Source organism: Mycosarcoma maydis, chromosome 22, assembly GCF_000328475.2.
Source record: "Mycosarcoma maydis chromosome 22, whole genome shotgun sequence".
Taxonomy (NCBI): Eukaryota; Fungi; Basidiomycota; class Ustilaginomycetes; order Ustilaginales; genus Mycosarcoma; species Mycosarcoma maydis.
In genome coordinates this window covers 237,194-257,466 of record NC_026499.1, presented here as the reverse complement: position 1 = coordinate 257,466, position 20,273 = coordinate 237,194, and the positions used below count along the sequence as shown (strand labels likewise).

Sequence of the window (20,273 nt, the reverse complement as noted above, 5' to 3'; positions counted from 1 at the left end):
GATTATCCAACCTCGCATCAACTTGCGAGCCAGATCTACTTTCTTCCCATCTCGCCCGAATACGTAGCCTACGTTCTCGAAAAGGAGCGCCCCGATGGCGTCCTCCTCACGTTTGGTGGTCAGAGTGCGCTCAACGTCGGTGTCAAGCTCGACGAGATGGGCGTCTTTGACCGTCTGGGTGTCAAGGTGCTCGGTTCCCAGGTCGACGTCCTCCGAATGTGCGAGGACCGTGACCTATTCGTCCAGGCGCTCGACCAGATCAATATCCCCGTTGCCAAGTCTGAAGCCGTCTCCACCGTGCCCCAGGCGCTCAAGGCGGCCGAGCAGATTGGCTACCCGGTCATTGTCCGTGCCGCTTACGCTCTCGGTGGTCTCGGTTCCGGTTTTGCGGACAACGAGGATGAGCTGCGCGATCTCTCGGCGCGTTCGCTCTCGCTCAGCCCGCAGATCCTTGTCGAGAAGTCGCTCAAGGGCTGGAAGGAGTCCGAGTACGAGGTGCTGCGTGACCAGGAGGACAACGCCATCATTTGCTGCAACATGGAAAACTTTGACCCCTTGGGTATCCACACGGGTGACTCGATCGTCGTTGCCCCCTCGCAGACGCTTTCGGACGACAACTACCACATGCTCCGATCCGCCGCGCTCAAGGTGATTCGCCACCTCGGCATCGTCGGAGAGTGCAACATCCAGTACGCCCTTAGCCCGGACAGCCGTGAGTACCGAGTGATCGAGGTCAACCCTCGTCTCTCGCGTTCGTCGGCTCTGGCTTCCAAGGCCACCGGTTACCCGCTTGCCTATACTGCTGCCAAGCTTGCCCTCGGATACACGCTCCCCGAGCTCCCCAACGCGGTCACCAAGAGCACCACCGCCTGCTTCGAGCCCGCGCTCGACTACATTGTCACCAAGATCCCCAAGTGGGACTTGAGCAAGTTCCAACACGTCAACCGTGAGGTGGGCTCTTCGATGAAGTCGGTCGGTGAGGTCATGTCGGTCGGTCGAACCTTTGAAGAGTCGCTTCAAAAGGCCATCCGACAGGTCGCTCCTGCCTACGACGGCTTTGATGCCTACATTGTTCCTGACGACCTCGACCACGCTCTGTCGGTGCCGACCGACACGCGTCTGTTTGCGATCGCCTACGCGATGCTCGTGAAAAACTACGACGTGGAGAAGCTGCACGAACTGACCAAGATCGACAGGTTCTTCCTGTACAAGCTCGAGAACATTGTCAACATCAACCGTCAGCTCGAGAAGCTCGGCTCGCTCTCGGCGGTCGACAAGGAGCTCATGAAGCTCGCCAAACAGCGCGGTTTCTCGGATCGACAGATTGCCAAGCTTACCAACGCCAAGGAGCACGAGGTGCGCGCCCACCGAAAGGCGTTTGGGCTTACGCCGTTTGTCAAGCGTATCGACACGGTCGCCGCCGAATACCCGGCGCAGACAAACTACCTGTACACCACCTACAACGCCACTACGCACGATGTCGAGTTTGACAACGACGGTACCATGGTGCTGGGATCCGGTGTCTATCGAATCGGCAGCTCGGTCGAGTTCGATTGGTGTGCGGTCACGTGTGCGCGAAAGGTGCGCAGCATGGGCCACAAGACCATCATGATCAACTACAACCCGGAAACCGTCTCGACCGACTTTGACGAGGCGGACCGGCTCTACTTTGAGGAGCTCGGCTTTGAACGTGTCATGGACATCTACGAGCTCGAAGGTGCTACCGGTGTTGTGGTCAGTGTCGGCGGACAACTGCCGCAGAACATTGCTCTTCGACTCAAGGAGACCGGTGTCAACGTTCTCGGCACGGATCCGCTCATGATTGACTCTGCCGAGGACAGGCACAAGTTTTCGCAGATCCTAGACGACATTGGCGTCGACCAGCCCGAGTGGACCGAGGCGACGTCGGTTGACAAGGCCAAGGAGTTTGCGGCTCGCGTCTCGTACCCTGTGCTGGTGCGACCGTCTTACGTGCTCTCAGGTGCAGCGATGAACGTGATCTGGGACGAGTCGACGTTGGAACACCACTTGACCGCTGCGGCCGAGGTCAACACGGACTACCCGGTGGTGATCTCCAAGTTTATTGACAATGCGCAGGAAATCGACGTGGACGCTGTGGCGCACAACGGTGAGTTGCTCGTTCATGCGGTTTCGGAGCATGTCGAGAATGCGGGTGTTCACTCGGGCGACGCAACGTTGGTGCTGCCGCCGTTCTCACTGGACCCGAACGACCTTGCTCGATTGAAGGTGATTGCTCAGAAGGTGGCCAAGGCATTCAACATTAGCGGACCGTTTAACATGCAGGTGATCCGCAAGCCGACGGGCGAGGGCGAGAGTGAGAGCGAGGCGGCACTCAAGGTGATTGAGTGCAACCTGCGTGCGTCTCGATCGTTCCCATTCGTATCCAAGGTGCTCGGTGTCAACTTTATCGATATTGCGACCAACGCGATCGTCGGCAAGGATGTGCCTGAGCCGGTGGATCTGATGGCCAAGGAGCGCGACTATGTGGCGATCAAGGTGCCGCAATTCTCATGGACTCGTCTAGCGGGTGCGGATCCGTACCTGGGAGTCGAGATGGCGTCGACCGGTGAAGTGGCTTCGTTTGGCAAGGATCTGTACGAGGCGGCGTGGGCATCGATTGCGTCACAGACGGCGTTCCGCGTACCTCAGCCGAATACGGGCGTTTTGATGGGCGGAGACGTGACCAAGCCGCAGTTTGCATCTATCGCCAAAAAGCTGTTCGATCTAGGCTTTAAGCTGTACTGCTCGGATGCAGAGGTGGAAGAGTACATCAACAGTCTGGACGGAGTACGTGCTAAGCGCATCCGATTCCCCGTCAAGGACAAACGCAAGCTGCGCGAGGTATTTGACGAACACGAAATCAACATTGTCATCAACCTGGCCAAGTTCCGAGGTCGCGATCTGCTCGATCAGGACTATGTGGCGCGCAGAAACGCGGTCGACTTTGGAATTCCTCTGCTCAACGAGGCCAGGTCGGCTGAGCTGTTTGTCGACGCGCTAGCTGCTAGGATCCCGCATGGCTGTCTAAGCGGCTACGAAGAGGGCAGGATCCCTAGTGAGGTTCAGCCCTGGAAGTTCTTTGTCAAGGAGGAGGCTCATGCCGACAAGTAGCCCTGCTCCTCCGTGATCCGCGACTCACTTGGTTCTTGTTCTTACGATTCCTCCGAGAAATTCATCTTGACTCAGCCTGTGTCACTCGTGCATTTGGCCATTTTACAATGAGAGACGATACAATGTGGACATGCAGCCAAGATGCAAAGCGCGTAAGTGAGTTTGCTCGAGACATGCCATGCGCTGACCGAGTGACCGAGTGACCGAATGATATCGGCGAGTTGTAAAGACATGGTTTCGGGTCCGGTTGACCAAACAAAAGCCTTAGTCACGACGAGCAAAGGAGGACAGGAGCATAGCACGGCGTTTGGACCAGGCTAAACTCCGATCGTCCGAGATCACTCGCGAATTCGCAAGTCGAAAGCGGGGCGCACACCGAGAAGCCGGCGAGCCGGAGTACCACGTTCGAAACGAGAGCACACGTTCTGTATCAACTTGGTATTGGTTTACGTTGAACGTGCAGTGCTGGCGGCTGACGTTGAACGCACACCCTCTACGCCGACTGGGCTACGCTATCTCGGCCAACGCGAGTGGCTCGATCTTGCAACCTGCTGCAACCCCTGCGAGACGCTCGCAGCGCAAGATGATGAAAACGAGAGAGAAACAGAGAGGCCTCTTCGCGATTGTGTAGCTCGGAATCCAATCTCGGGTTTCTTCGCTTGACTTGCAGCTGTTCCTGCGCCTTGTCGCAGCCAACGCAGCACGCGTTTGCAGATACGACTGCAGATGGCTTACGCGGCCAAGCCATCAAGATTGTGTGTTGAGACTAACGTTAGTTGCCGAAAGCGTCGCCAAGACGCACACGGTTCGTAACAGTGACGCACCGATGCCTCTCAAGCTCTTGCGCAGTCGCAGTCGCAGTCGGTGTCGCAGCACTTGTGACTGGTTCAGCCAAGCCAACAGACAGATGCAAGAAATTCAACGGTCTCACTTTCTGTAAGTTGCCTCGAACTTGCACGAAACTGTCTGGCCTAGTACGATCGGGATCGGGCGGATCGTGTTTGCGCCTCGTGCCAAGTCGAATCAGCCAGCGACCAACGCACGATTTGCGCGTGACAGCCAAATCGAAAAGAAAGAGACAGAAAAACCCCCACCCGCACCAACCCAAGAAGAAATATACCATACCGTCATACCACACCAACTCACGCCACGCCTCACGCCGGTACGCTGGTGTCTGGTGTGCTGATGCTGATTCACCATTCAAGATTGACGCATTGCCAATCGTGAATGGTGAATGTGGGCGCGCTGCCTTGGCACTGCGTTAGTGCGCACAGCCATGTGCTTGATAGTCGACAATCCGCCGTCTTGCTCAAGGAAATGCGCGGATGCTCCTAGGCGAGCCCACCTAGGCCGAGTCACGGATGAAATCGTGCGCGCAGATGTCAGCGTTGGTTGGTCGGCGACGAGACTGTACGCCGCCCGAGTTCGGAATCCAGGTGTGCTTGCTTGTGGCATTTGTGGATTTTGGTAGGTTATTTGGTTTTTTGGTAATTTGGTTGCGTGGCCGGCGTGGCCGCGGTTGTGCTGCCACCGTTCAGAGGACCCCAGCTGCGAGTCGGCCAAGTGGAATTCATTTTAGCCTGTCCAAGCTGCCACTGGATGCTTGTTTGGAGGCGTCAAGTTCTAAGCGAGACCAAGCTAAATCGTGAATGGCTCGCAAACTTGCAAACTTGTAAGCGGACCCGAGATTCTCGACTCTCTGTGTGGTCCAGCGATGGTTGCGATGATCCACAGACGTCTTGGCAAGCTGCGACGGCGCTGATACAGTCTAGAGTCGATGCCGAGTCTTGGCTGATAAGCGATATTTACGATTGCAACGCAAAGAACCATCATCCTGCACGGAATGCGTTGTGGGATAGACGGGATGGCACGATCCTGCTAACGTGGGAAACGTGTCAACGTGGGCTGCTGTAGTGGCAAAAAGGAGCGAACCACTAAATTACCACGACTCATGACTGGCGCTCGTGGATGCCATGCCGCAGGAAGCAAAACGTGACGCAGCCGCGCATACCTACGCTCCTGGCTCGACATGCCGATCAAGAATCGTGAATGCATCAGTCCGAGGGAGAGAAGAGGCAGAATGTTGAGGAATGAGGCTGAAGAATCACGTGAATATTCCAACTGGAGCGGCTGTTCGGCTGCTTGGCCGCTTTTTCGATGTTGTCTGATTTTGATTTGGATTTTGATTTTGATTTTATTTCTCCAATCACGAATCGTGAATGGTAATTGCCTTGGATCCACAATCGTGAATGGACTGACTCGACCTCGTTGCTCCATGTGACGTTTGCAGCAGAAAATACAAAAGTAAAACCAAGTTATCTTTAAGAAAAAAAGCGTTACGGCAACACCGGCTGTGGATATCGAGCCATGCAAAAACAGATGGCGATTGAACAACACGTTGTGCACAAACAAGTGCACAAACAAGCATCGCACGTCGTTTGCAAAATGTGTAGTACACCTCGCTCCGGGAATCGTTGGGGCGGTGTCCGGAGGTAATAGAAGCCGTACGTGTTAGCGCATACAAGATTATCGATGCGAAGTGATGCAGCGTCGGTTCTCGGCATGTATTCATCGCACAACTCCAGCTCGTTCGGCAATGCATGTCATATGTGGACGCTTAGGTGTCAGACGGAGGCACGGTGCTTTGTGGCAAAGGTACTATCTCTGGCCAACGCCTGTCATGCATGATCTGTCATCCTTGATCGTTGTAAGGGGCGCGCGTCGTTTGCTCGCTCAAGGCATGTGTCATTTGAGGGAATCATAAGTAAGGAGGATTTAGAAATTCGTGCGCTTCTTGATGGTGCGTGTATGTTGTTGTGGCGGCTACTGGAACGTAAGCAGCGGTAGGCGTTGGCGGGTACTTGGAATGAAAATGCCGGAATTCAGTACAGTGGCGTTGGACACCGTTGGATGAGAGCAGAGCACGGAGGAAGCGAGCCCAGATCCGTAAGCAAGCTAAAGCTCGCTGTTGGACAGGCGATGCACAGAGTGTGGCAAGCCAGAGCAAAGCGACTCAGGACTTGATTGTCTGAGAGTCGTCACGCCGAGGCGGTTGGCTTGCATTTCAGTCGTAGCGTCGGCCAAAAGCACAAGTGGGACATGTCTCGTGTCGATGCCGTGAACGCGTGCTTGGCTACAGTTTTACGGCATGGTTGTGCATGCGCTTGGCTCGCTCGCTAGCAAGCTACTGTAGCTAGCTAAGTTAGCTGGCTAGCTGATTCCAAATCTCAAGCTCGCCTGCCTGCTCGCTTGAAATCAAATCGTGATTCGTGTTTCGTGTTTCGTGTTTCGTAAAGCGTAAATCGTAAATCGTAAAGCGTAAATCGTAAATCGTAAATGGGCTGCTCCAACACAATCACGAATCGTCAAGTACGATTCCGGCGCTGATCCATGAATCATGAATCGGCTCGCGTCGGTTTGCATTTTCGTGACATTCGAGATTTTGTGCATCCATTTGAGCACGAGGTCAAAGCTTTTGCAAGCTTTCGGATCGCCAACGCTTCGGGTTGGTTTGTCCTGTCACGCTTGTACCTTCATTCCGCTTTGTTTTCTGGACCGCCGCCTCGCAGCAAGTCGACGGTAGAAACCGTGTGGTAGCACAACGAGGGCGCTTGAACAACAACGTGCTTGCTGGGCTCATACTCCACCACACGCAGAGCGACGCAGGTTTCTTGGATGGGTAGCTGAAGAAAGAATACGACAATCACCGTTCCGCGGAGGTGACTCTGGCTCGTCACAGGAGGCCTCGTCTCAGCAGCGTCGCGTCCACTCTACGAGACGCATGGTCGCACTGCTAGGCATGTGATCAGCACTGAATGTAAGTTGGCTGTCCAAGGCTTGCACACTGTGTCACCAAGGCGCAAAGGCGCACGGCCAAGAAAACTAAAGTGATTTAGCCAAGATCTGGAGGGCGGAAAGTTGACGAAAACAACTTGGATCATTAAAAAAAAAATCAATCGGATTGTTTCACAACTCAAATCCAAGGCGAGACACGCAAAGCATGCGTCGAAGCTGAGCTGAGTTGCCCAACTTGTTCGGCATGGCATGGATTGGATTACGGTACAGTATAGCGCAGTTGGCTTGTCTTGGCTTGCCTCGTTCGGATCTACGGAGAAAGCGAGGCAGACGAGCATTGCTTGGCGCACAAGACAAGAGCACAGCACAGCACAGCACAGCACAGCAGCTACAAACAGCCGACATCTGCTTCGGCCCGCACCGCGAATGCAAATGTGCGAATGACCGCTCTTTGTTCGCGTCACGCCTGTTGGCTCACCTTTGTGATTCGTGATTGGTGGCTGGTGATTTGCGTTTTGTATTGGATGTTTTGGTGCTTTGGGGTTCATCGTGGAAGCGCGTTTTAGGGCATTTTAGCTGTGTTTGTCGGTGTCTCCGTCGGCGCGGCCGCTAGTGTGAGAGGCACGCTGTGAGTGCGTACGTGTGCGTGTGCGTGTCAAACCAAATCCCCGACTCGTGGTTGCCGAGTGGGAGCATCTAGCGGCGGCGGCTGGTTTCGCGTGTTTGGTTACTGCGTTCGGTTTGGTTGGGCTTGGGCTTCTGCAATTACAACAGCAATTCGTGATTGCTACCGGTACTGACTGCGGCTGCGCGCTGTGGCTGCTTAAAACTGCATTCCTCTATGCGTGCTCTCTGGTGTCGTTCTCTGCCTCCCTTGCTGCTACGCCTTGGCTTGCGCCGATTCTCCCACGAGTTGAGCCACGCTTTGTTCATCTCGCAGTGACGCTCCTCGTTGCTCGTGTCCACGCTCCACTGCTTGGATCGCCTAGCTTTGACTTGACCTGACCGTGCCTTGCCTTTGTGGCCCTCCTCTGTTCGCTTTTCTGCTTGCCTTTCCTTTTCTGTTCTGCTTGGCTTGCGTCGTAGAATCCCCAACTAATCGGCTAAACTCCTTCATGACCCCCATCCGACGGCGCGACCTTTCTTCATCACCATCATCTTGCCTTTTCCACCGTCTTTGACTCGCTCGTATCTGTGTACTGTCTCGTCACTTTCACTCCATCGACGCTCCTCTAATCGCCCCAACCTACCGTTCCTTCTGCCCAACCTCGACCCGCTTGCTGACTCTCTTTGAACAGTACCGCTTTTCACGGTTCACCCCTTGGTCGCTTGGTAGCTTCCCGTCGCTGTCTTGACCTCTTTTTTTTGCTTCTCCGTCTCTTTGACTCGATCGATCGGTCTCGAGCATCTTTGCTCGGTTTCGGTTTCTGGTGCGCACATCCGCTTCTTCATTCAGCTGTCACAGTGGCGTCTGTAGCTCAGCGCTTCCAGCTTTCACAACCGCATCTTCCTACTCTTGACGCAGCGGCGCGTCGCACTGCCTACCTCGTCTCACCCCACTTTTCATCACACCAACGTCCCACCACGAACGACGAGCACCGTTGTCGCACCGTTGCCACGCCCTTGCATCTCGTCTCGAAACCTTCCTGCTTCTCCTCCGGTCATTTCTCTCCAGCTCACCGGCGTCGGTGCGCCCTGCAATCGCTCCCTTCGTTTGCCTACATCCGTCATCGCCCGCCGCCACATCTCTTGGCACCACTTTGGATACCTCTGATACACCTCACTCGAGCTTCTTGTTGCCACGCTTCCGCCTGTCTTACCCCTAAGGTCGCTTTCGTCCGATCCCTTCGCTGCTGCGCCTTGCTAACGGCGTGCTACTGGAAGAAAAGGGCCGCTACTTGCCTCCCATTCTCTCTCGCCTTTGACTCCAAGGCCAGCTCCACACCCATTGGCGTACCATGATGGCGGCCAATCACTATCCCAGTTCGCGCCCACATCCGCACCTTCCTCCTCACCTCAGTCCGCTGCCACCACTCGAACCCTCAGCAGAGCGTCACGGATACCACTACAATGCCGGTCGTAGAGGCTCCACCGATCCCAGCCTGCATGCCTCGTTAGCCGCCTCGGCGAGCGCCAGCTTTTCCCATGGCGCTAGCTCGGGCTCGTCGTATGCCAGTCCTAGCCTCTTTGACGCCCCTAGGCGTCGCAGCGTCCAGATCGAGCCCACCGTGCCTTCGGCTCACGCTAGCCCCTTCGCTAGTCCAGGTCACTCGGGTCTCCACTCGTCTCGTTTTATGAGCCAGAACAACAGCCCCACCCCTCTTATCCACTCGCACTCTGCCGACGATCACCACCACGCGTCTGGTACGATCGCTCATCCGAGCCTGCCCACAAATGCATCGCACGACGCCTCCGAAACTTCTCGTCACGGCCAGATCCAATCCAACTACCAATTTGGCAGCTATCCTCCTCCACCCAACCCCGAGTATCGACTGGATGACAAGCAATCTCATCCGCGCATACCTCACCTCAGTGCTCCCGACGGCGAAGGAGGAGGTGCCCTGATCGAAGGCGGCGGTCTTCTCTCGGAATCTCGACGTGGTTCGACGAGCAGCCTAGGCGCCTCCAAGCATCTCTTGGTGGACAAGGACTCGAAGCCGTACAGTCGATCTCCCGAGCTTCGCGTCAGCCACAAGCTTGCCGAGCGAAAGCGTCGCAAGGAGATGAAGGAGCTCTTTGACGACCTGCGCGATCAGCTGCCCGTCGACAAAGGACCCAAGACGTCCAAGTGGGAGATCCTCAGCAAGGCGGTCGAACACATTGCTCAGCTCGCCGATGAGAAGAACGAGCTGCTGGCCGAGTTGGACCTTTTGAGGGCTCAGCTAGGACGTCCGCGCTCCGGTGGTGCTGCTGCTGATTCGGCTGGTTCTGCTGGTTCTGCTGGTTCTGCTGGTTCTGCTGGCTCTGCTGGTGGCGCTGCTTCGGTGACACTTGAAAACGAGCAGCATTCACACTTGAATAGTCACCGAGCCGACTACAGCCACATGTCGCGTTGAACCCAACCCGCAGCGCAGCGCAGCTCAGCGTGTTTTCTTTTTCCCTTTCCCTTTTTTTGTTTTAGTTATTCTTTCTTTTTGGTTGGCTATGGGCTTGTCTGGTTCTCTCTTGTTGCTTGTGGTTTGATCGTGTTGTCAGTCTACACAATTCGTGATTGGGCTTGACCTACGTTGGCAAATTGCTCAGTCCTGCCTGCAAGCTTGTACTTGTTTGCGCGCACGGCCGTGTTGAGGCAGTCTTGAATGCTCACTCGAACATGCACAATCGCGAACACGAGTAGGGCACACAGCGCGGCGTCGAGGCGGACATTCATGAGTGATTGAGATGGACTGGGAATGATGCGTTGGGAGGCAACAGAGGTGGACTACTCGGAAGCGGGTGCGGGTGCGGGCGCGGGAGGCGCAGGCGTGGCAGATGCAGGTGCAGGTGCAGTGGCAGTGGCAGGAGTGGACGTAGCGGCAGGAGTGTCTACGGCATGCTTGTCGCGCGGCTTCCTGTCCTTTGTGGCGTTCTTCTTCTTGTTTCTATTGTGGCTTGACGAGGGGTCGCTGGTCTCGGCGATGTTCGAGTCGGGTTTTTCTGGTTTCTTGTCCCTCCTGTGCCTGGCCGACTTGTGCGACTTGTCATCGGCACTCCTCGTGCCATCCGTCTGCCTCTCCTTGTCCCTATCAGAATCTGACTTGTGCAACACCTCCTGCTGCTGCTTGTTGCTATCCGCCTGTTCCAACTCGGGCGTGATGTCGCCCTTGATCACATTGCCGTATCTCTGCAAGCCCGCAAGCATGGCGCGTTCGTCCTTGAACTCGACATACGCAAACGGCCTCTGCCTCCTCGGCAGATCGGCTTCATCCCTGCCACTCGACGTCGTCCGCCTGTGCGGCTTGTCAAACACCAGCTTGATCCCCGTAATGCCTGCTGCTGCCGCACCAAAGTACGCGCGCAGCTCGTCCTCGCTTACTGGGAGCGCCTCCTTGAGCTGCGACACATACAGCGTATACGCATTGCGCACCTTGCGTGCACTCGACACTGGCGATCTGCGCCCGTCCGTGCCAGACGTCACACCTCCCTCGACGTCCGATCGCGAAGCACTCGATTCGTGTCCATGTCCGCGCTCACCGCGCGCCCCACGCTCTTTCTTCTCTTTCAAAGGCTTGGTCGTCGATCCAGCAACAGCGGCCGTGGTAGCCGTGGTAGCCGTGGTAGCAGCAGCAGAAGCAGAAGCAGCGCTAGTGGGCTTTCCAGCCGCAGCACTACCGCCGCTCGATGCAGCATTAGCACCAGCACCAGCACCGTTGTTGGGCTCGGCGGGTTTCGCGTTGGCAGCCTTGTCCTTGACCGGCGTAGCCGAGCCAGAAGCCGCAGTCGCATTCGTCTTTTGCGCGCCGACCGCCGGAGCAGCTGTGGCTGGTGGCGCTGCGGGAGCGCGTTTGGTGCCCACGCCAGCCTCCACTGCACCGGGCACAGCGGTGGCAGTCACCGCGCCCATGGGTTGACCGCTCCTGCGATAGCCAAAGTTGAAGCCCTGCGACTTGGTCTCGGCACTCACCCTGCCGTCGCGAATGCTGAGCACCAGGTGACCGTACGCCGCATCGGGTAGGTTCCAGTTCCACGTGTTCTTCCAAGCCGGTTCTTCGCTTGCAGCGCCAGTGGCCGTGGACGTGGGAGCCACTCGGTTCGCCACCGCGAGTGCGTTGTTGAGCAGAATCCTCTGGTTCTCGTCAATCACTGCATCCACCTGCGTCTTGACCGTATCCCAGATCTCGCCAAACGCGTGTTTGGCGTGCTGCAGCTTGTTGTGATAGTTGTCGGCGTCGTGCTGCACGCTGAACTCGTTGTACGATACACCGTATCGGAAGTGCAGACCAGCACTCACTGTGAGGTCCGCCTTGAGCGCCAGTGCGAGTTGAGCCAGCAGCCCTTCGCGACCGGGCGAGGCGTGCGTGACCAGTAGACGCGTCTCGGTCGGGTCAAATGTCTTTTGGGCCGTGTCGACGAGCTCGCCAATCTGCAGAGCGGTGGTCCACATGGTTCCCTGACCGCCAGCGATCGTCGCTGCACCTTCACCGTTGTCAAACAGCTTGTGCAGAACCAGTGCGCCGCCTAGGCCAAACAGGCGCAAACGAACGCCGCCCACCTCGATCGCCTTCGTGGTGGCCTCGTCCAGCACGTGCAGGTTGTGCACGCGGTATTCGCCCGTGCGGAAGCGTTCCAGGATCGCAACGTCCTCGCAAGCACCCCAGACGGTGAACACAGGCACCTGAAGCTTGATCTTGCCCGTGAGCAGCTCAGAGAACTCGGAGAGGCGCAAGCCGCCTTGCTGCTGCGCAATGTGCTGACGCATACCGATCGCCGAAGATGCCTTTTCGGTGGCAGCTGGTCCACGAGGCGGGTCCGCAGCGAGCAGTTTGGTGCGAAGCGCCGCATCGATGAGCGTCGAGTACTGCACAAGATGACGCAGGGTGCGGTCGCTGATGCGCTCCAAGCTGGCATTGTCGTAGAAACCAAAGTCACCGGTATGGATGATGGCTTGAGCGCCCGTCTCGGCGGCAATCTGGTTGAGGAGCGAGAGGTTGCCACGTACGTCGGCGACACAAGCGATCCTGCCACCAGGGCCGTCGATCACGTAAGGAGGCTCCGAGACCGAGAAAGACGCTTTCACGCCCGGTGCTGCGGAGGCTCGGCTGCTGCGGTGCGAAGACGCCTGGCTGGGGGTTCGAGGCGGCGCACCGGACGAAGGTGGTCTGAGGCCAGCATGGTTTTGAGCGGCTGCAGCTGCGGTTGCGTCAGACGCGGCTGCGGGCGCCTTGTGATGGTGTGCGGAAGGGCGAGCGTTGTTGGTGTTGGAAGCCATGATGCAGTGGAAAAACAACGAAACGTATCGCTGAGGATTTTTTAGGACCGACTCGGGAGAAATGAGCGGTCAAAGGATGCAAGAAGGAGGCAATGCAGACCGGACTCGGCGATATTATCGCTGTAAAAGGTAGAAGACGGCGTGTCAGATTAAAGTGGAACAGCAACCATCAACGTATAGAGTGCGACTGGAAGCAACACTGCAACCGTTGACTCACAATGAGGTGGATGCGGCTTGAACGTGGTTTGCTTGCAAGCCGCTGGTATGCTTTTGAGGATACGATGGGTTCGCTGATCCGCACTTGGCCAAGGCGATGGTGGTAGTAAATTGGAATAGATGAAAACGAGATGACAGTGATGAGGGATGTGACAGTTCGTCGCTGAGATGAAGCGAGGAGGTAATTAAGGAAGTAAGTCACGAGTATGATCAAGGAAACGTAGTAATAAAGGAGAGAAAGAAAAGAAAGAAAAGAACGAACGAAAGAAAGAAAGAAACAGTCACAGTCACAGTCACAGTCACAGTCACAATCGTGAATCGTGAGTCGTGAGTCGTGAATTACGAGTCCCAAGTCCTTTAGTGGCTGCCGTGTGCGCAAGACGACACTCAGACTCTCACTCAGACTCTCTAGGCTGTGCCGTGAATCACCAATCACGAATCACGCTACGATGTGCTGCGCTGCGCTCACGACTTTTTCATTCTTTAATTCGTGATTTCGTGAATAGATTTCGTGAATGCGGATTCGTCAAGCCGCACTCAACCCGACGGCCCATGCACCTACTCAGGTAGAGTCAACACGCAGGTCAGTCATGAGTTGGTTGTGGGTGTTTGCTGTGTGAGAAAGAATCACGAATCATTCACGATTAATCCTTCCAACTCATCACGAATCGTTCGTGGTTTATCGTGAATCACGAGTAGCGCAGTTGCGTCCAGGCAGCCCACACGCAAACGTACGCGCAAACACTGGAAGCTTAACCACCGTGACTCACAGACTGTTACCAAAAGGGTGTCTAGCACGCACCTGTCATATTCGTGTGTAGGTTAGTTAAAGAGATCCAACAAATGCCAACGTTAACCGTGCTTGCACGATGCTGCTACCCATGCTGCTACACTGTACAGTCATGAGCATGCCGGCCATACGCCAACAAGAATCAGAAAGCCGTCGCTCGGTCTTTCGGTGCCTTGCAAGTCGAGAATGTATCTGTCGACTGCCCAACCGTTGCGCTATTGCGCTGTTGAGCATGTGTCGAGTCAAGCCTTTCTCTCTGAGCCCATATTCTACAGCACTCTGAGCGCCACCTCGTGAATGGCACCCAACTACAGGCGACGCCGGTGCTGTACCACAGACAAGCTCGTCGCTCGTTTTTAGAGTGGGAAATCAGTGCGGTAAGAGGTTGCTGATTCTAGGCAGGCAGAATCGACGATCGGTACAAGTACAGGTGAACAGCGTGCTATGAATGTAAACGTTAGGCGTGCGAGACTTTTTTGGTGATGCCCAGACGACGCTTCTTGCGTGCAAGTCTTTTGGCGCTCATCTAGAGCAATTATGAGATCGGACGCGAGAAAGACGAGATCGTCAGCATACCTTTCACGTACTCCATTGCAAAGCGCCGTGCGAAGCACCTTTTAACTACTTACCTTTTGTGCCATGATCTCGAGTCGCGCCTTCTCTTCGGCCATCTGCTTCCTTTCGCGCGTCACCTGTTTCTTCCTGTGAGCAGAGCATCAACAAGTCAGAGCACAATGAGATTGTACATGGGTCAGTCTCTGATGCTCTCCGTATACAGACCTGCCCCAAGAACTGTTGAGGTTTGTAAGTGAGTTCTCGCACGAGCAAAGGATGGATGCGTACCTCTCCGCCTCGGACTCCTTTTCGGCCTTCATCTCGCGCTCCCTTTGCTTGATAGAATCTTGCTTTCTCCGCTGCTCCATCTTCTTCTCCCACGGTGTCGTCTTCTTCTTTCCTGCGATCGTTCTGTGGCGTGGCGAGACAAAAAAAAGGTCCAGGCAGTTACGATATTGTCAGTCAAGGACAACATCAGCATCAACGATACATCCAATCGGTCACTTACACCGTGGTGGTGCTAGTAGATTTTGGCGGCAGCATATCGCTACTGGAGTAGGACGCTTTCGACGACATCTTGAAGGACCTGGCGAGCCGGTGTCGATGTGCGTTTGATGGTCGATAGTTGATGGTCGACGTCTACGAGGGTCCAAGCCACTCACAACTCACCAACTGCATAACACCGTCTTGCTCAGCTCTCGAAATCTTTTCTACCAAAACAAACCAAAAAAAAAAAATGTGGAGAAATTCGAGCAAAAAATTGAAAGAAAAAGGGTGAATTCGTGAATCGAAGCAATCGTGAATTGTGGATCACGAATGTGCTGCTCTGCATCTATCGTGAATATGACATTTCTCTTCTTCATCAGTCCTCTTTCTTCTTGCGCGATAAATCCACAGTCACAGTCAGTCGTGAGACACGAGTGATTCACGATCCTCGCTCAACAGTCACAGAGTGCCACATTCGTGATTCGTGATTCAAGATTCGTGTTTGATCTTTGTTTTATTCACGATTGGTTCGCTGGCTGAGTCGTGAATTTGGTTCTTTTTCTCGTTCCACACTCGTGACTGTTGGCTGTAGAGGCCAAGTTACGAGTCGAGTAAATCACGATTTAACCTCTTCTTCGTTCTGCATTCTCACCATCATCTGCACATACCATATCCCGAGGTCACTACCGCCTGCTTAGTTGGTTTTCTTGGCGGAAGCAAGCAAACATCCGATTAGGCGTCGACATATTTGTCACTGCAGACACCCTAATACTGCTGCCTCACCTATCCCAAATCAAAGAGCTACTGCACACCGCTCATATAGCGTCTCCATATCATCATGGGAAAGAAGAAAGGCGCCAAGAAGGGCGGTGCCGGAGACTTCTGGGATGAAGCCGGCGAATCCATCGATAGCAACAACTCTGCTCTCAACGACAACAATGATGATGACCACCTCCCCGCTCACAAGGCCAAGAATCTTTTTGCTGCAATGTCACTCGATGACGCAGAGGACGAGCAGGACGAGCAGGAAGAGCAGGAAGAGCAAGAACCTGCCGCGCCTGCAAAGAAGGACCACAAACAAACCTCCAACGGTAACAAGGCCGATTCCAAGCCAACTCCAGCATCAGCACCCGTCGCCGATGATGGCGACGACGACAATTACGGCCTGATGGGTGCCATCAAAAACGCTAGCAAAAAGGGCAAGAAGGACAAGAAGAAAAAGAAGAAAACCGACGACTTTGACTTTGACGAGTTCGCCCAAGACGTCAGCGGCAACGCTGCAGCTCCTGCTGACGCAGAGGCCGAGGCAGACAAAGACCTCGTCAGCAAGGCTCCTCTCCAAGGTACCATCGATGACATGCTCGATGATGAGTTCCCAGAAGACAAGACTCAGAAAAAGGGAGCGCAGAAGCAAGAACAAAAGCACACAGACGTCGCAGATGATGCCGACAATGTTCAAGACGATGACACCCCACGCATTCTCACAAAGAAGGAGAAGGAGAAGCTCAAAAAGGAAAAGGAGAAAGCCAAAAAGAAGGCACAAGCCGCTGCCAAGAAGGCTGCTTCAGCATCACAAACCTCCAAACAGGATGTAGCGGACGATGACGCCAACGACGACGAGGCTGCCGACGCGTCCAAGGACGACGCCGCTGACGCTACCCCAGCGTCAACATCTGATAAGAAGAAGAAGAAGAAGGGCAAGGGCGCCGAGCCTCCCCCGCCAGCTACCCCAGCACCTTCCGCCGCCCCCAAAAAAATGAACCCACAACTCGCTGCGCTTCAGGCCCGTATCGCCGCCCAGAAAAAGGCTGAGGAGGAGGCAGAGCAGGCCAGGCTCGAAGCTATTCGCGCCGAAGAGGAGCGCGAACGTCTCGAGAAGGAAGAAGAAGAGCGAAAAGAAGCTGCCAAAAAAGCCAAAAAGGAAAAGGAGAAGGCCAAAAAGGAACAGCTCAAGAAAGAGGGCAAATTCTTGACTCCCAAGCAAAAAGCCGAGAGGGCTGCTGCAGAAGCCAGGATGCAGGCCATGATTCAAGCTGGTCACATCAAGATCGAAGGTCTAGAGAACCGCGAGGCTGGCGGCTCCAAGCCTACAGCCAAGAAACGTGCCGTGGTCGAAAACCGAAAGAAAAAGGGCCCACAGAAGCGCGACGGTGGTCTTGCTGTTCCTGAGCCCGTGGCTGCCGAGTCCAAGGAAGAGGAGGACAAGCCACAAGCCACAGCTGCCATTCCTGAAAGCGAGGCTGAATCTGCTCAGAAGAATGCTGAGGTGGTCAAAGCTGACGAGCGCGCAGCTGAGCAAGATGAACAAGTCAAAGACAGCTGGGATGCCGAATCCGAGGACGAGGATATCAAGGACAGCTGGGATGCCGAGTCGGACGACGATAAGACTGACTCTCCCGTCGCCGCCTCCAAGGACGCAGCTGCCCCCACCAAGTCCAATGGCAAAGATGCTACAAAGGCCAAGAAGGCTGCTGAGGACGACGAGGCTCAGGATGAGGACAACGACGACGACGACGACGATGATGATGATGATGACGACGACGACGATGACGACGACGAGTCTGACAGCGACAACGATGACTCGGAGTCCGAATCTGACGAGGATGACGGCCTCACCTCGGCTCAGCGTCAAGCCGCTGAGAGGAAGTCTGCCGCCGCTGAACGCAGAAAGGAGCGCACCGAGCAGGCCATGGCTGCACGAAGCCGCGACGACCTCCGATCGCCCATTTGCTGTATTCTCGGACACGTCGACACGGGCAAGACCAAACTTCTCGACAAGATTCGTCAGACCAACGTTCAGGAGGGCGAAGCCGGTGGTATTACGCAGCAGATCGGTGCCACCTACTTCCCCACCGAAGTACTTCAATCCAAGACCGCCGTTCTCGACAAGGACTCGCCATTCGAGTACAAGGTTCCTGGTCTCCTCGTCATTGACACACCAGGACACGAGTCTTTCACCAATCTTCGTACCCGTGGCTCTTCGCTCTGCAACATCGCCATTCTCGTGGTCGACATCATGCACGGTCTCGAACCTCAGACCATCGAGTCTATTCGCTTGCTCCGAGACAAAAAGACGCCCTTCATCGTTGCCCTCAACAAGATCGACCGTCTCTATGGCTGGGAGCCTATCCCCAACAACGCCTTCCGCGACAGTTTGGCCAAGCAGCAGCGGGCAACCCGCAATGAGTTCGACGAGCGTACCAACCAGGTCATCGTCCAGTTTGCCGAACAGGGTCTCAACGCAGTGCCCTACTACGACAACAAGAACATGGGCCGAAACGTTAGTCTTGTTCCCACCTCGGCCCACACTGGTGAGGGTATTCCAGACATGTTGCGTCTCATCATCGAGCTCACCCAGACGCGTATGAGCGAGAAACTCATGTACCTTTCCGAGCTCGAGTGCACCGTGCTCGAAGTCAAGGTGATCGAGGGTCTCGGGACCACGATCGATGTCGTCCTCTCCAACGGTGTCATGCACGAAGGCGACCGCATCGTCGTCTGCGGTCTCAACGGACCTATTGTAACGCAGGTGAGAGCACTGCTCACACCGCAACCTCTCAAGGAGATGCGTGTCAAGGGTGCCTATGTGCACCACAAGATGGTCAAAGCTGCGCTCGGTGTCAAGATCGCCGCACCCGATCTTGAAAAGGCGATTGCCGGTTCCAGATTGTTGGTGGTCGGCCCTGACGATGACGAGGAGGACCTCAAGGATGAAGTGATGAGCGATCTCAGCTCGCTCATGAACTCGATTGACACCTCGGGCCGCGGTGTCTGCGTGCAAGCATCGACGCTTGGTTCGCTCGAAGCTTTGCTTGAATTCTTGCGTGTCAGCAAGATTCCTGTCAACGGCATCAACATCGGCCCCGTCTTCAAGAAGGACGTGGTGCGATGTTCGACCATGCTCGAAAAGGCCAAGGAGCTGGCCGTCATTTTGGCGTTCGATGTACCCGTCGACAAAGAAGCCGAAAAGCTCGCCGAGGAGCTCGGAATCAAGATCTTCACCGCCAGGATTATTTACCACCTCGAGAACGACTTCACCAGGTATCACAAAGAGGTCATGGATGGCAAAAAGAAGGAAGCTTCGGGAACCGCAGTCTGGCCTTGTCGACTCAAGACGATTGCCTGTTTCGCCAAGCGTGATCCTATCATCCTTGGCTGTGACATTATCGATGGCACGTTGCGCGTAGGAACGCCGCTTTGCGTAGTGAAAACGGACGCGACCACGCGAAAGAAGACGGTGGTCCATCTGGGTAAAGTGACGTCGCTCGAGATCAACCACAAGGAGCGCGATGTTGTGCTCAAAAAGGATGTCGGCGGTGGTGTCGCCGTCAAGATCGAGCATGCCGTGCACGAGTCGGCCAAGATGTTCGGCCGTCACTTTGAGGAGAACGACGTGATCATTTCGCACATCAGCCGTGCTTCCATCGACGCGCTCAAGGCTCACTTCTGGGACGGCATCTCGACCGACGAGAAGAAGCTCATCAAGAAGCTCAAGGGCGAGCTTGATATCCCGTAGAGTGCAACCCTCGCACCCACCAAAATCCATTATTTTCGAATCACTGCATCACGGCACGGCCCTCTCTGTACATATCATCTGTGTAATTGCAATGAGGAAACCACGTTCATCTATTGTCTGTCTGTGTCGTATGTCTTGTGTGTCGAACGTGTTGATGAAATGGGCAACTTCTGCTCTCATAAAGGTGGATGAGTTTGTGTCTATATACTTGCAATAGTCTCTCTCGACTCCAACGAATTCTATCCCGGCTAGCTCAGTCGGTAGAGCGTCAGACTCTTATTCAAGGGTTTCCGAGGATGTCTTGGAGTTGATCTGAATGTCGTGGGTTCGAGCCCCACGTTGGGAGAAATTTTTTCGAATACTGAGCGATGAGTATTTTTTTGTTTTTTTTGTTTTTGTTTTTTTTTTTTTTGGCAATTTTGAATCCTTTTGCTTCAAGCTCGACGAACGCATAACGTTATGAATGATGTGTCAATGGTGAATGAGTTGAATGATACATGACGATGGAAGCCCACTTCTGATTAGTGACGATGATGAGAGCTGACAATCACGAATGGAAAATGTGTAATGGTGGGCACACATGACGATCAAGAATTAAGAATCACGAATAGGTATCGCAATTGTGAATGCGTTTGGTGGCATTTAGGCGTTGGTGGAAGAACGATCGACCTCATTAAAAGACATGGACAGGAAGCACCAAGGACAGCGGTGCTGCTTGTGCAAGATAGCGAGAGCGTCAATGAGCGATGGTATCCCCACACTTAATCGGGGCGAACGCATATCGACACACTCGATGCATACAACGTGGGCTCGTCGCCTTTGGTCTAGAAATTTGCATCGCTGTGCATCAAGCAAACGGCGACGTTTCATAGAGA

General features: G+C 54.9%; 5 protein-coding genes and 1 non-coding gene across 6 annotated transcripts in view; 4 read left to right on the top strand and 2 right to left on the bottom strand.

Moving 5' to 3' along the window:
• Positions 1-3,132, top strand: part of UMAG_15028 (putative carbamoyl-phosphate synthase (glutamine-hydrolyzing)) — a gene marked incomplete at both ends in the record, with an annotated part of 3,649 nt that extends 517 nt beyond the window's left edge. Inside the window, one exon of the mRNA XM_011394347.1 lies at positions 1-3,132. Within this exon, the coding sequence (XP_011392649.1) occupies positions 1-3,132 (3,132 nt within the window).
• Positions 3,133-8,888: 5,756 nt separating this feature from the next.
• Positions 8,889-9,983, top strand: UMAG_11235 (uncharacterized protein; the record flags this gene model as incomplete). Its single annotated transcript, XM_011394332.1, has 1 exon — positions 8,889-9,983. The coding sequence occupies one exon, from the start codon at positions 8,889-8,891 to the stop codon at positions 9,981-9,983; it is 1,095 nt and encodes a 364-aa protein (XP_011392634.1).
• Positions 9,984-10,348: 365 nt separating this feature from the next.
• UMAG_06226 (uncharacterized protein) lies at positions 10,349-12,835 on the bottom strand (the record flags this gene model as incomplete). The annotated part of the gene is made up of 1 exon (XM_011394279.1): positions 10,349-12,835. One exon carries the CDS (start codon positions 12,833-12,835, stop codon positions 10,349-10,351), a length of 2,487 nt encoding a protein of 828 aa, XP_011392581.1.
• Positions 12,836-14,298: 1,463 nt separating this feature from the next.
• Positions 14,299-14,972, bottom strand: UMAG_11234 (uncharacterized protein; the record flags this gene model as incomplete). The annotated part of the gene is made up of 4 exons (XM_011394331.1): positions 14,299-14,367; positions 14,471-14,543; positions 14,685-14,807; positions 14,905-14,972. 4 exons carry the CDS (start codon positions 14,970-14,972, stop codon positions 14,299-14,301), a joined length of 333 nt encoding a protein of 110 aa, XP_011392633.1.
• Positions 14,973-15,720: 748 nt separating this feature from the next.
• UMAG_06224 (putative GTPase/general translation initiation factor eIF2) lies at positions 15,721-19,398 on the top strand (the record flags this gene model as incomplete). The annotated part of the gene is made up of 1 exon (XM_011394278.1): positions 15,721-19,398. The coding sequence occupies one exon, from the start codon at positions 15,721-15,723 to the stop codon at positions 19,396-19,398; it is 3,678 nt and encodes a 1,225-aa protein (XP_011392580.1).
• Positions 19,399-19,640: 242 nt separating this feature from the next.
• UMAG_16107 lies at positions 19,641-19,744 on the top strand. Its single transcript has 2 exons — positions 19,641-19,677; positions 19,709-19,744. It is a non-coding gene; the product is annotated as a tRNA-Lys (tRNA).
• The last annotated feature ends 529 nt before the right edge of the window (positions 19,745-20,273 follow it).